The sequence below is a fragment of the Rattus rattus genome, chromosome 9 (assembly GCF_011064425.1).
Source record: "Rattus rattus isolate New Zealand chromosome 9, Rrattus_CSIRO_v1, whole genome shotgun sequence".
In the NCBI taxonomy this organism is placed as follows: domain Eukaryota; kingdom Metazoa; phylum Chordata; class Mammalia; order Rodentia; family Muridae; genus Rattus; species Rattus rattus.
The window spans coordinates 27226577-27240849 of record NC_046162.1 but is presented as its reverse complement, the minus strand read 5'-3'; the positions used below and the strand labels follow the sequence as shown (position 1 = coordinate 27240849).

General features: G+C 44.3%; 1 protein-coding gene across 2 annotated transcripts; it reads right to left on the bottom strand.

Moving 5' to 3' along the window:
* Positions 1–382: 382 nt before the first annotated feature.
* Positions 383–9813, bottom strand: Il12b (interleukin 12B). Of its 2 annotated transcripts, XM_032914397.1 has the most exons (7): positions 9726–9813; positions 5916–6182; positions 5418–5535; positions 3376–3593; positions 2604–2782; positions 1075–1199; positions 383–395 (listed from the first exon to the last, which is right to left on the bottom strand). In XM_032914397.1, the coding sequence occupies exons 1-7, from the start codon at positions 9811–9813 to the stop codon at positions 383–385; spliced, it is 1008 nt and encodes a 335-aa protein (XP_032770288.1). The 2 variants fall into 2 exon arrangements, with proteins under 2 accessions (XP_032770288.1, XP_032770289.1); XM_032914398.1 differs by lacking the exon at positions 383–395 and having other exon boundaries at positions 1071–1199.
* Positions 9814–14273: the final 4460 nt, after the last annotated feature.

The window sequence follows — 14273 nt, the reverse complement described above, 5'->3', positions numbered from 1 at the left end:
GGAGAAGATAACAACTTTACATTTTGCATAATAGGGCCCATGGTCCCTGTGGATCGGGCCACAAGCACATGAAATATTCAATACATCTTGGTGCACAAATGTTAAATACAGAAATAAATTAATAAATACATAAATTACTTAAATATTTCAATAGCATAAGGCCGTGGAGAATGCTAAAACCTCTATGCATAAATTAGCTCATTGTCCCGGCAGGCATTTAACATTTAAGTATAGAAATGTAGCAAAGGTGTCATTATGTACTCAGAAAAACTGGAAAAAAGCCAAAAAAAGCAGAAAATAGCTTTTGGGGTCTCTTCCATCACGAGTGTAAATTTTTTCTTTCCTAACGTCTTGCACTTTTCTTTCCTTCCAGAGTTACATTTTAGGATCGGCCCCTGTAAAAGAAGGTGGGTCAGTTCATGTTGGTCAGAGGTATAGCCTCAAAATCCTCCTATTTCTCATCACACATTATCCCCAGACACTGGGTCTTGGGGAGTTCTGTGTGAGAAGGTCCAGCCCTTCCTTACAGGGCCCGGACTTCAGCTGATCTCATGCTTGCCAGATGCTCTCTTGAGAGATTTTTTTTTTTTCTTTTTTTCGGAACTGGGGACCGAACCCAGGGCCTTGTGCTTGCTAGGCAAGCGTTCTACCACTGAGCTAAATCCCCAACCCCGAGAGATTTTTTTTTCTTAAAAGGGCTTTAACCGGGATATTTCATTATTAAAAACATTTCAGTGGCTCCCCAGAACTCCTAGGACAAGGTTCCAAGTTCTGTTCACTTCCAAGTTCTCCATACTCTGACTCCTGATTTCCTCCCCATCCAGTCTTTCTTGCCTTTTCTAATACAAGGGTAGGACCTATGCCTGTTTTCTTTAATGCAGTATCCTTGGCCCAGGACAGTGCCTGACCTAACATAGATATCGGATTAACATCTGTTAACGAACTAATGTGTCTCTGACTTTGGAATCCCCATGCCAGGAACTCCACCCCTCACCTCCCTCACAAGCCTCCTCTTATCCTCCACCAGGGTCACTGAATGGGGTGTGGCTGGGCCTCACGGACCTGCTCACCTACCTGCAGGGTATACATGTCCATTTGCTGCATGATGAATTGTAGTATCGGTCCTGCGCTTGCACGCAGATATTCGCCCCTTTGCATTGGACTTCGGCAGAAGTCTTCTCTACGAGGAACGCACCTTTCTGCAAAGAAGAGGAAAGTTTAAGGGCTTTAGGTAATATAAGGCAGGCTGGCATGGATGCTCCCCTTGCACCACCTGCTGGCAGAAGCTGTAAACAGAGGTGTGTGTGTGTGTGTGTGTGTGTGTGTGTGTGTGTGTGTGTGTGTGTGTGTCCCACCTCATCCCAGAGCTGGGGTAGCAGGCATTACTATTCAGTTTCTGGGAGTTAAAATTCAGGTCTTCATACTTCATTCAGCATGACTCATCTGTCTCCCCATTTTCACTTTTCTATTTACTACGTTCCAACAGAAACAGTTTGCTCCACCTTCTGCCTCTCTGAATAGCAGCCTTACCCGAAGATCCCATGGGCAACGAACGACTCCTATATGAGGCTGATGTTGGGACCGAGACCAGCTTTCCTTAGCTGTCCTCTGGACATCAAGAAATACCATGCCTGTCAGCTTACGAAAGTGACTTCAAATCCTGGCAATGCTACTAAACAGCTGTGGTGCTTCAGGAAAATGTCTTTGCCTCTCCGTGTCTCTCTTTATTTATAAATAGGTCCCATGATAATGCCTGCCTTTAGGAATTGCAGCAGCTAAATACATTTATGTAAAAATGCTTAGAAAGCTTCTAGCAGGTAGAAAGCACTAGACGTTACCTGTTTAAGATAGGTATATTAAATATATATACACAGGCATGAAACTTAGTAGGATTTTAGGTTACAGTTGAAATCTGTTTCAAAAATCATCCCATTTTCTGCTCCTGTTTCTGGGGAGTGATTGAGTGTCTGAGCTGAATTGCTAACACATTCTCAATGCTGTATAGGGAAAAGTCTTTGATCTGTGACTTAAATGCTCTGTAAAACTGTCCTCCAAAACCTTGTGAGAGATCACTGTGTTAAGGACCAGAAATGGAGAAAGCCACCATATTAGCCCATGTAAGTGTGGGAATCTTGTAAGGTGAAATAATTGCACCGTATATTAAAGAAGCAGGGATTGTCCACACTTGGTGAGACCCAGCACCAATGTTCTAGCATTTATTATATTTACTCAGTTGAAGCAATCATTTTAGGCTCCTGGATCCCAGGTCTCTATATCATGGACAATATCAGTTGAGGATTGATAGTCGATTGTACTGGAGGAATTGAGGTGGTCGGGCCAACTGCCTTTGCCTCTATCAAACTAACTCTGGGTCCTGGTTCTGCTACTGCTCTAGGTGGGTGAATTTGGGCAAGCCATAGCCTCCCTGAGCTTCTCCATCCTTCTCTGTGTAGAGGTGACAGCAATACTGGCTGCCTTCTGGCCTTTGCGTGGGTTGTGTGTGATACACATAGAGAGCCCTGAACGCAGTTCTGTTCCTGTAGCAAGTACCTGGTTGTTAGGATCTTCCCATGGTCCCCAACACGGGCTGCATTAAGTCCTACCTGGTTACACTCCTCCTCTGTCTCCTTCGTCTTTTCTTTCTTGCGCTGGATGCGGACGAAGAACTTGAGGGAGAAGTAGGAATGGGGAGTGCTCCAGGAGTCAGGGTACTCCCAGCTGACCTCCACCTGAGAGTTCTTCAAAGGCTTCACCTGCAGGTTCTTGGGTGGGTCCGGTTTGACTGCAGAAGAAGACAGGCATCCCTTAGTATCCTAGTAGGGTTTAGACTGCGGAGATTGGGTGACTGAGACCACCTTCTAGTCTCTAAGATAGCTCCTTCACTTCTCTGAGCATCATGGCAGCGCCCCGTGAAGGAAATACCGAGCATGCTCCTTCCGCTCGAGGAAGTCACCATTATTGGCCACACCCTACATTTTAGAGCCCTTTCTTCACTGCACAGACCGGAAGTCCCAGCTGGTTGAGTCGTTCTGCTTAATAAAGCCTAAGCTTAATCTGGGCCTGCGGTTAGGGAACCCTCCCTGTGCTCGGGTCCTGCTTTATACTAAGCATGTAGGTAACCCATAAACCATTAGGTGCCGCCACTGGGGCAGAGCTGGGTCTGGGCTGCTGCTAATGAGATTTTCGATGTGGAGAAAGGTAGTTTAACCCTTTAATTTCCTCATCTGTCAGATGCAGACGGTAGGGTCCATATCATACTTTTCAGGAAGTGCAGAATGAAAGAGAATGCAGGCCAATCCTATACCCCGGGGCATCACCAACACGTGGCAAACGGCACCTTTGCTCCCCAAGCGCATGCTCCCATGCGAAACTCACTGATGTCCCTGATGAAGAAGCTGGTGCTGTAGTTCTCATATTTATTCTGCTGCTGGGCCTCCACCACCAGTTCAATGGGCAGGGTCTCCTCGGCAGTTGGGCAGGTGACGTCCTCCTGGCACGCCACTGAGTACTTCTCGTAGTCCCTTTGGTTCAGTGTGACCTTCTCTGCGGACAGAGACGCTGCTCCACATGTCACCGCCCGAGACTCAGGGGAACTGATGGCAAAGGCAGAAAGAGTTCTGTGTTATAGATCGGAGATCTATTGCCTGGTGACTACAATCTGAGGACAGACTGCCTAGCTGGCTAGATTTCTTCTGTGGGATAAAACAACAAAAAGAAAACCACAAAAACACCCCAGCCCTTTCCAGAGTGAAAGTTTAGCTGTAAGAGACTGAAACTTACATCTCTGGCCTAAATGAACCTGAAAAATGTTTTAATGCAAGAGGACCCGCTTAATTATAAAGAATTATAATGAAAAAGATGATTATAAAGAAAGCTTGCAATCCCCCTCTTAACTCAAATCTGAGTCCCACATAGAGATATTGTTCACAGCTTGTTACTTCTAGAGTTTTATAAATGAGTATTTAAGATAGACACACATACAAATATTTGTACGTATGTAGTTTATCCGAATAGTAGCACGACTTTAAAAACAGACAAACATTATATAGGTGTGAGTTTGTAACATCTTTTTCCTCCCTGAAAGTATGGTGGGGACTTCTCTGAGCAGAACATGAAAGTTGTGTTATTCATTTCAATAATGCACATTGGAGCCCATTTGAGAATTCTTTTGCTAATTATGCGAAATATTCCAGTGTCCCTTATCCGTGCGCCAGTTTCTTCAGGAACATGTGCAAGATGTCTCTAGCAAGAAAATTTTTCGTGCTTGTCTAATTTTTTTTTAAAGCACACAGAAGTCTGGCATGTTACCCTGCGCAAGCAATGTACACACGGGTCTCCTTTGGGGCCACCTTTACCAGTTCAAAAAATTCTCATATAAGCAGCAAGGACTTTGATGTCACCCCGGGCCATTACTTTCCTTAGCTATGTTTAAGTCATAGCAAATTCATGCTAAAGACGAAAACATGAGTCCCCGTGGCCCCCGTTTATTCATTTATTTATTTGTTTTTTCTTTTCTTTTTTTCGGAGCTGGGGACCGAACCCAGGGCCTTGCACTTGCTAGGCAAGCACTCTACCACTGAGCTAAATCCCCAACCCCTTATTTATTTTTTTTTAAGATTTATTTACTTTTATATATAAGTACACTGTGGCTGTCTTCAGATACACCAGAAGAGGGCATCGGATCTCTTTACAGATGGTTGTGAGCCACCATGTGGTTGCTGGGAATTGAACTCAGGACCTCTGAAAGAGCAGTCAGTGCTCTTAACCTCTGAGCCATCTCTCCAGCCCCCCGTTTATTCATTTAAATAGTGGGAGTGCTAGGGTGCTCCTGCCCTCCACACGACTCAGGGGTCTAGTTGCTGACTGAAGTCAGCTGTAGAGCAGTCTGACACACCAGCTCTGCAGCCCTGGGAAATTTTTTTTCTTTTTTTTTCAGAGAAAGCCCAAGTGTGTTGGAGAAACTGAACTCCAGAATAACGGTCTTGATGGGTCAGAAAGAATTTGAAAAGGCTCTAGGAAAATCTCAAAAGGCCTCAGAGGGTTCTGGAATCTGTTCCAGGGCTTCCAACAAGCAAGGCCCTGGAGTACTTGATTCTGTTTTGGACACAAGGTCGAGCTTTGGCAAGTTATTTGTAGCTGTGGGTTCTTTGTAATTTCTCCCCACGGTGCTGTGAGCCTTAATGAAGCCCGGCCAGGCAATTCGGATGAGTGAATTCAAACTCCCCAGACAACTGTTCTCAGAGGGTTGGCTTAAAGCTCCTCACGATTTCCTTAGGCAAGCAGAAGGAAGTTGAAAAAAAAAAAATCTAGAATTGACTTTGCTGTTCCATTACAAGTCACGGATAATCCACGGGCGGTTTGTACTTATTTCCATTATGAAGTAGCAAAGCATTGAGAAATCTCGACGGCTCCCTTACCTGCTGCTGCTCTTGATGTTAAACTTCAGGTCCGTGTTTCTGTGCACCAGCCATGAGCAGGTGAACCGTCCGGAGTAGTTTGGTGCTTCACACTTCAGGAAAGTCTTATTTTTGAAATCTGCATTTGGAAAGGGGGGAAAAAAAGAGAAATATTTAGGAGTTTTCTTTTAATAAAGAAATTTGTTTTTGTTTTCGTTTGATTTTTGATTGTAGATGGAGTACTGGCCATTAAATGGTACCAGGGTGAGATTTTTTTTTTTTTGAGACAAGGTCTCTGGGTGTAACTGGTCAGCCAAAACAGCTTATTGGTGAGTTATGGGCCAATGAGAGTTCCTGTCTCAAAGGATATGAGAAAGATTTCTGATCCTCCACATGCACATACAGACCTGTACACACAAACACACACACACACACACACACACACACACACACACACTCATAATTATTATTTTTAAGGAGAGGTAGAAGAAAAGGTATTATCCCAGGGCATGGAATTACTTTTTAAAATCTCGGTGGACCAAATTCCATTTTCCTTCTTGTGGAGCAGCAGATGTGAGTGGCTCAGAGTCTCGCCTCCTCTGTGGCAGGTGTATTGGCCAGCATCTAGAAACTCTTTGACAGTGATGGTCAGGGTCTTTCCAGAGCCTATGACTCCACGTCTCTGGTCTGAGGTCCAGGTGATGTCATCTTCTTCAGGAGTGTCACAGGTGAGGGTCACTGTTTCTCCGGGGGCATCGGGGCGCCAGTCCACCTCTACAACATAAACTGGAGAGCACCAGTAGTGAGGACCTGGACCAGGGGCCTCACGAACTCTGGAACTGGGTTTTATTCAGTGTCTTTACATGCCCGCTGCCCTTGGAACATCATAGCTCACAAGAATTTGGCAAGTGTTGCTGAGACAATCTCAGGGCATGGGGACAGAACGGAGAAGCAGTTTTATAGTTGCCACCAAGTCATTAGCTGGCAGGTGGCCTGTAATAATCAATCTCTGATTCACAAGGGAAGATCCTGAAACAAGAAAGATGCGAAGAGCACAGGATGCATGCCTCTGTGTGTGTGTGTGTGTGTGTGTGTGTGTGTGTGTGTGTGTTGGGAATGAGGGGGAATAAGTTTCCTGTTGTAGTTCACAGGGAATACACAGGGCGCAGCATTGAGCAGGGGAACACAATGGCTTAAAGCATAGGCATGGGGAAAGAAAGATCAGGAAATCCTGTCTTCTCTAATTGCAAAGGGGATTTTGAGCAAGGTCCTGAGCCACCAGTAGCCTCAGAGTCCTGGCGAAATGATAGGAACAATAGTGTCTATGCTAATAGGTTTAGCTGTGAGGATAGATGGTAAAAAGCATGCACCTTGGCAAAGCTACTGCAGCTTAACCCTGTGCTAGCCTTTCATCATCATCATCACCATCACCATCATCATCATCACCACCACCACCACCATCATCATCATCATCACCATCATCATAATCATCATCATCATCATCATCACTGTCATCATTGTTGTCCACAGATTGAAGAGGCAGGCAACTGCACTAAAAAAAAAACCCTTAAAATTATCCAGGAAGACTTAGGTTTTTTTTTTTAGTCCCTTCTGCATGAAATTTGTCAATAGAGATTGTCATTAACCACTTGTTTTGAAAAGCTATTTTACACTTTTATGAAGCAGTAGGTGATATTCTCAGTTTTTTGAAGGAACTGTTTGTGCTGATGCCAAAGGGCTAAGCAAGGTCCCATCAAGTGTGAAGTGTAGCAAATGCTGTAGTTCAGATCTTTTGTCTCCTGTGTTACACAATGCATATCTGATGCCAGTTCCTAAACGAGCCTCCGTAAGGTATTCTGGAGCGTGTCACATCAAACCTTCATGTGACAAAGCCTCAAAGGTCACCTACATACGAATTATTAATTGAAAGACCAGCTTAACTCAGTGGCCCTTGAAGCCTGGCTGTCTCCCAACCTCTATTATCAACATCACCCGAAAAGTCATCAGTGATGTTTGCTCTTGGTCGCTGAGTCAGAAATCTTGGGATGCCCACAGTGATCTGATGCCTGGTTGGATCTGGAAGGCACAGCTTGGGGTTCAGAATGGCACAGCCATGGATCGAAGCCAGCAGAAGGCCTCAAGAGAGCTATAGGCTCAGGCGTGGGAAGGGACATCGAGCTACTTTAGAATTTTACTTTATAGCCCAGGCTGGCCACAAAATCAGGGCTATCTTCTTGTCTTGACCTACCAAGTTCAGGGACTGCAGGCAGTGCTACCATGCCTGAGTCTGATGTCATTCTTTTTTAAAAAGTGAAAGTAAAATATTAGTGCTTTCTTTCGAAGGTAACAGCTAAACTAATTTGTATGCAAGCTTAAGACCATTCCCTGAAGTGCCCTGTGAATGGTGGCTTTGTCACTGGCATTGGAGCTTAAAGCCTTGTGAAATGCTAAGTTCTTACTTACATCCATGGTGGGATTTGTAGCTGCTGAATGGGGAGGAAAGATAAGAGGTGCAAATCACTTGAGGCCCAAAGTCTTTGGAAATCATTAGCTTGCGCTGACACTAACCCATAGGACCCTTTGGCTTCCAATTTCTTTTTGTCCTCTAGGCCACAAAACAGACCTGCCCTTTTAGAACCTGAACTCAGAAACCTCAGAACACCTTGGTCCCGTGACAGGGAAAGGACTTCTTGGGGATGTTGGAATCAGAGCTTAGCCGCTGGGCTGCAGGCCACCATTGTGGCTCCAACATAAGCTCTCTCTGTGTTTTTCATGTTGATTTTTCTGAAATTTCTGTGGTTTAGCAGGTCAGAAGTATCTAAGCAGTTAACCCTGCCAGGGCCTTAGTTCCTGCATAAGCAGTCTGTCTTTAAAAAAAAAAATCCTTAAGTTGTAGATCTGGCTGTGTTAGAAGCTTTAATTAGGAAAGTGCCCAAAATTCTATTGGGGTGGGTGGCCAGACTTGGGATTACTCTTTTTAAAGTTGCATTTAATTCTTCCGCACACGTGTGTGAACATGTGTCACAGCTCATGTCTGGAGAGCAGAGGACAGTTTCGAGGAATTGATTTTCTCCATTTGTCACGTTGATCCCAGTGCTTAAGTCTAGGTCATCAGGACTTGGTGGCAAGCACCGTTACCTGCTAAATATCTTTCTAACTCTTCAGAATGAAAGATTCTGAAGTTCTCAGAAGATTATTTCTAATCAGCCGCTGAGAAATCTTTCCATTTTTAATTTATGCCCGTTTCCTCTTTGTGGCCACAGGAAACAGTTGCTTCATGCCTTACTTGTAAAATTCTAGCACGGAAGCACGCAGGCTCTGAAGTGAGACTAAACTGGGATCGAGTTCTGTTGTGGGCCTTGTGGGAAAGATACTTAATCTCTCGAGCCTCAGTTTTCACCATCTGTAAAATGGAATACAGAAAGCTCCTCCTTTATATGGCTGCTGTGAAATTAAGTGAGGTTCTGTGCTCAGTAAATATTAATTATTACTATAGTGTAGCTGTAAAAGCAGAAGTTCCTGACATGATTACCTTGTATTTTGTGAAACATTTGAGGTTCTGTCAGGAACATCTGAGGACTGAGTTGATGGACATTTGCTAGCTGTGAGATGGTACAAGGACAGAGAGTGCCCCTTGCTATGTCTTCATTATTTGTCTACTAATAATCTTATTGCCATTGGGATAATGAAAAGCTCAGAGACTTTGTTTTAAACCATAGCACTTGCTAATACGGATGCTCACTCTACCATATGCTGCCTTCTGTATTCATTAACATATTCAATAGCCCATGCAGGCTGTGCAATATTGAACACCCAACTAAGAAAAGTGACGTCCTGAGGCTACCCAACCTCAAAGGTTCAGAATCAATACCTGGCAGAAACATGACCTGAAACTAAGCCAGTGCGAATGTCAACCCCAAAATAGCCAGAGGACAACCATCATGGTGCCCACTGAAAAGGATGTGCTAGTGTGGAGGACAGGAGAGAACAGAAGGCAGTCTTGCTACTTCTCTTCCAAAATTCTCTACTAAGGAAATTCCAGTTGTTTAGAAGAGTCATTTTCAGTGATCTAAGGCAAACGTCATATCCTGCTTGCCATCGTAGTCCTCCCGAAGCTCTTTTCCCGTCACCCAACATGAAAACCAAACAAGGCAGAGATAGGTGGAGGAAGAAGAGAGGCTAACCCTTCATCTTCCCTGAGGAATTTTCCCTGAGGAAAACTCAGGTGTGGCTGCCTCCTTCAGGCTTCAATCCCCCTTCCCAGCACAATGCCTGGAGGTCAAGCCCAGCTGCTGGAGCTCCAAAGAAAACAGGGCAAACGCTGCTTACCATCTTTCTCCAGCTCCCACATGGCCATGAGTGGAGACACCAGCAAAACCATGGCAAACCAGGAGAAGGTTAACTTCTGATGAGACATCTGTATGGAGGAGGGGCGGGAGGAAGAAAGGGAGCAGAGGAGAAGGAAAGGGACAGGAAGACGGGAGGGAGAGTGTCAATCATTATCCAATTAACCCCGCCCACATTTTACCTGCCTGTTGATTTTTTTTCCGTTTTTCTTCACACTGTTGGGCTAGGATTATAGGAGTTCTGTTCTAGCTTTGGGTAAAAACATCTCCAAATAAATAACTACAGGCTCCCTGGAGCTGAAATAATCACAGGGGCCAGCCATCTGGCACTATTTTGTTTGTAAAAATATATTAATTTACTATTATTACTATTATTACTACTATTACTATTATTATATTGATTCCTATTTACTATTGTATGTGTGCTTATGTGTATTAGCATGCGTGGAGGTCAGAGGACAACTTTTGGGAGTTGACTTTCTCCTTCTACTATGGGTTCGGGGTTCAAACTCAGGTCACCAGGCATGTGCAGCAAGTAATGCTATCTGCTGAACTGTCTTACTGATACCCACAGTCATCCCCCTTCTTTCTCTTTTTGTTGACCTTTGAGAGTCTCGGCCTTGGCTGTCCTGGAACTCACTATGTAGATCAGGTGGACCTCAAACTCAGAGAGGTCCACCTGCCTCTGCTTCTCGAGTGCTGGGATTAAAGGCGAGAGCCACCACACCTGGCTCAATATCTTTTTTTTAAGGCTCACAAACATAAGCTTAGAGATGAATGTGACCTCCTGGGTCCACCTTTATCAGTCATATACTTCGTTCCTACTGCAATATTAATAATTAAAAAGCATTGAACAGAATGGGAAAGCACTGCCAGGCTACCAACACTTACTAGGAGAGTGTCACTGGGCATCTGTACCACCCTGCTGTGCAGCAGACATTGGGATGCCCCAGGCTAAAGGGACAGCTTAAGTGTGGGGAAGGTAATACAGGGCAAACTTTCAAGTTCCGACAAGGACCTGTAGTGGATTAGGTTTTTTTTTAAAACCTAGGCAGAAATTACTCCAAATTCTAAAATAATTCTCTGCCTCACAACAAAATGCAGCATTTCTTAAGTTTGGGTGTATGTATAAGACTGGGCTAAGACTGTTGGGTCTCAGCCCAGAGTGTCTGATTTAACATCTCTCGAAGGTGCTGGAAGCTGACTCTCTGATCCATTGAACACATTGTGAGGGCAAATGTGTTGGCCAGGTTTTAGGGTCCAGAACTCCTAAAATTCAAGATGGTTTTTGGCAGAAGACCATAACATTCTGATTGACCCTCCATGAAATAGATTAATCGGCCAACATCTTATACTGTAAACTAACACCAGGGCAATAGAAACCTTTCGCCTGTAAAGATTATACCTCACTCATAAATGTGGTTGAGATCATTAGTGTCTAAGTAATTCTCTTCAGAAACACTTCCATCTATCTTGGAGGATGCCACTGTCTGGCAGGAACAAGGTTTGAGAGACCACAGGTCTAACCCATATGAATTAAGACTTAAATGTTATGGACAAATACCTTAAAATGAATAGGCCTTGGTTAGAGATCATGATGTTTTAGAGAATAGAATTACTACTAACCTCTGAGGATCTTGCTATGATTTCTCTTTCCTTACATATATTATCAATGACAGAGACAGGACTAGGAGTCAGGCCTTGTCTAGGTCCAAATTATCATATAACCAAGCCAAGTACTTAGCAGAAAGGGTGCTGGTTGCTACATTCATAGGCTTGGAGTCAAGCAGACATGGGCTTGGATTCTGGCCCTATTACTCAGTAGCTTTGTGGTACTGGTCTAGTGCCTCTGAGCCCTACTGTCTTATGAAAAAGACATAATGTGGTCTTAAAGAACTGCTGGGAACTAGTAGAAAAGCTAAGGAAAAAACCACTGAAATTCTTTCTGTTTTGTATACAGTACATTGGAAAATAAAATCTGCCAGGCCATAGAGAGAAATGCCCAGAGAAGGTGGCGCAATTATACACGGCCGTGACACCCAGATGGTAGGAGGACTCTGGGAAGGGAAAAAGGCAGAGATTCCTGGCATCTCTTGGTGATCTCTTCATATGCTCTCAATGCAGGGATTTCCCCTTTGGCTACATGCCAAACGTTTCCTCTGTCAGCCTCAGATGCATGTGAGCATCGCACACGAACCGTATTTCAGGCTGAAGGGAGCCCTGGCAATGGTCCAAGGAACAATCTTCATTTCCTCATCACCTACATCTTAGATCATAGAAGACCAGCCGAGGCATGGAGAAGGGGGGTTGGGGGTTGCCTCTTAATCAAATCTGCACAAGCAAAAAGTGTGCAGTATGTAGCCAGTATGTAGCCAGGTTTTGGCTTTCTGGCAGAAGCTGGGAGATGTATCCCTCTCACTCCACAATTCTTCCACATGATACTTTTTAACAATTCGGTTTTTGTTTTGTTTTGTTCTCATGGGATTTCATTAGTTTTCTTAACTCCTGAAAGTCTTGTGCAAAGAACACAGGAACCCTGGGTTAGACACTCTAGCTCCCTAGAGCATGCATATGCTCCTAACATTGCTGCCAGCAGGTGCCTAAGTGGACATCCCTTTTGCAGGTTTCATTCCGTTTTTTTTTAAATTAAAATGAGAAGTGATAGGTGAAAATAAAAATGCTCAGAAACAATAATACACAGTACAGATGGCATGACTGTCAAGGATGGCAAAAATGGCATGGGCAAAGGACCCTGGTGCTACGGCCAAACAGACCCCGATCTGTCACTTGTTAGTTACATGACCTCGACAAGTTGTGTTGACGTCTTCAAACCTGTAGTCCTGGACTAAAAATAGAAGCCCTGTCAGGATAGGAGTTGATGAAATGATCCCTAGAAAGTGCCAGCTTGATCCCCAAATGAAAACAGAACCCCGAATACCTACTATTCTCCTTCTGCATTACTGAAATACAAATGCCAACGGTTTGATTACATCTTTAATGTCTATTCCTCCTATACCGAGGTGTGTGCAAGGCATCATGTCTGTCTGGTCTTACATCCAGACTCTAGCCTAGAGAGATTCCATGGACTGTTGGTGCAATAATCATTGTATTTCAGACCTCAGCAAAATGAATTCTTGGGGGCGGCCTTATCTCATTTTGAAATGCCTTGTTTGAACAAATGGAGCCATCAGCTGAGGCTGATATAAACCTGCCCCTTCCGGTGCCTAAGATTTCACCTGGGCAAGCAGCACGAGCCAAACCGTGAAGATAATCTTTCTTCCCCTCTCTCACATATTTTAGTACCCTTTAGGGAGTAGTTTTGAACATGCCTAGGGCTTTTCAGTTTGGAAGAGGTGACAAAGTCAGTTAAAAAGCCAAAGGAGGCCCCGAACTCAGCTCTCCACTTTGATTTTCATAGCCGATTCTCAAGGCTGTCACAGGTAGGACATTCAGTTATGAGTTTAACTTTAAGGGGTGCATGAAAGGCTTTTTAAAAGTCTCACTATTAAGGCAAGAACAGACTTTAACTACACTCTTTAACACACATGCATTAATACTTAAGAACATGCACATGCGTGTATGTGTCTGTACAGGCAAAGCAAACCTTTCAATCAGATACATATCTGTCCACAACGTTTGTATTAATAGCTCACTTTTTTTTGAGACAGGGTCTCAAACTCATTACACAGCTGAAGCTTGCCTTAAGTTCCTATTCATTCTGTTTCCCACCTCCCAAATGTGGGGATTACAGGTGTGCACCATCACATCTGTAATTAGCTGACTTTTTAAATGAGTATTTGAAGTCCCTGTCCCCAAAGCACCTGGTTTTCACCAGCAGGTAAAGCCATTTGGGATGCTTCTCGAACCCGCTTATCCCCACGTCCATGATGCCCAGTTCAGGGGTAGCCTGTACCCTGGAAGCTGTGTCTAGACAGCCTCTAGACTCCGCGGATTAGTGACAGGGAACAGGAGAGAACTTACCTTGCTTTGTTGCTGCCTGCTTGGTCTGATGTGTCTGGACACCCACTGTTCCTTCTGCTGCTGTGGGCGCTCCTGGAGTTTATATACTCTACTCCTACAGAACTTTCTGATGGAAACCCAAACTAGAAACTGACTAGTCTCAATTGCAACACTGAAAACTAGTGTCAAAACATTCTGGGGGAATTTTAAGAAGTTCCTCCCCTTTTTCTTGCCTCTCTGGGTGCATCTATTATACAGAGGCAATATAGACATCGAAATCCCAGGTTAAGAGGAAATGACTGCGGGGTGTGGAAAAAGGAAGGAGGCAGAGATGCTAATTTCTGTTTACATCATGCCTAAGGTGAAGAGAGGCCGCAATGGCCAACCTCCCCGGATTCCACAGACTGGGGAAAAAGGAAGGTCTTGCCCCAAACCGAGTTGATGGTTCATGCCACAATCAAACAAGGAGGTGCTACTATGGGGCCCGAAGAATAAAGAGCCTAGTGCATCTGGGCCACCTTTCCCCCATGTTTCTTGCTAGCACCTGAGTTTCAGAAGCTATTACCTCCTG

Excerpts from the sequence above, each read along its gene's own strand:
- Il12b (XM_032914397.1), bottom strand. The coding sequence starts at position 9,813 with ATGTCTCATCAGAAGTTAACCTTCTCCTGGTTTGCCATGGTTTTGCTG. Across the intron at positions 3,594-5,417 it reads AACATCAAGAGCAGCAGCAG|TTCCCCTGAGTCTCGGGCGG; the intron begins GTAAGGGAGCCG and ends CTTTGCCATCAG. Across the intron at positions 1,200-2,603 it reads CAGAGGAGGAGTGTAACCAG|AAAGGTGCGTTCCTCGTAGA; the intron begins GTAGGACTTAAT and ends TCTTCTTTGCAG.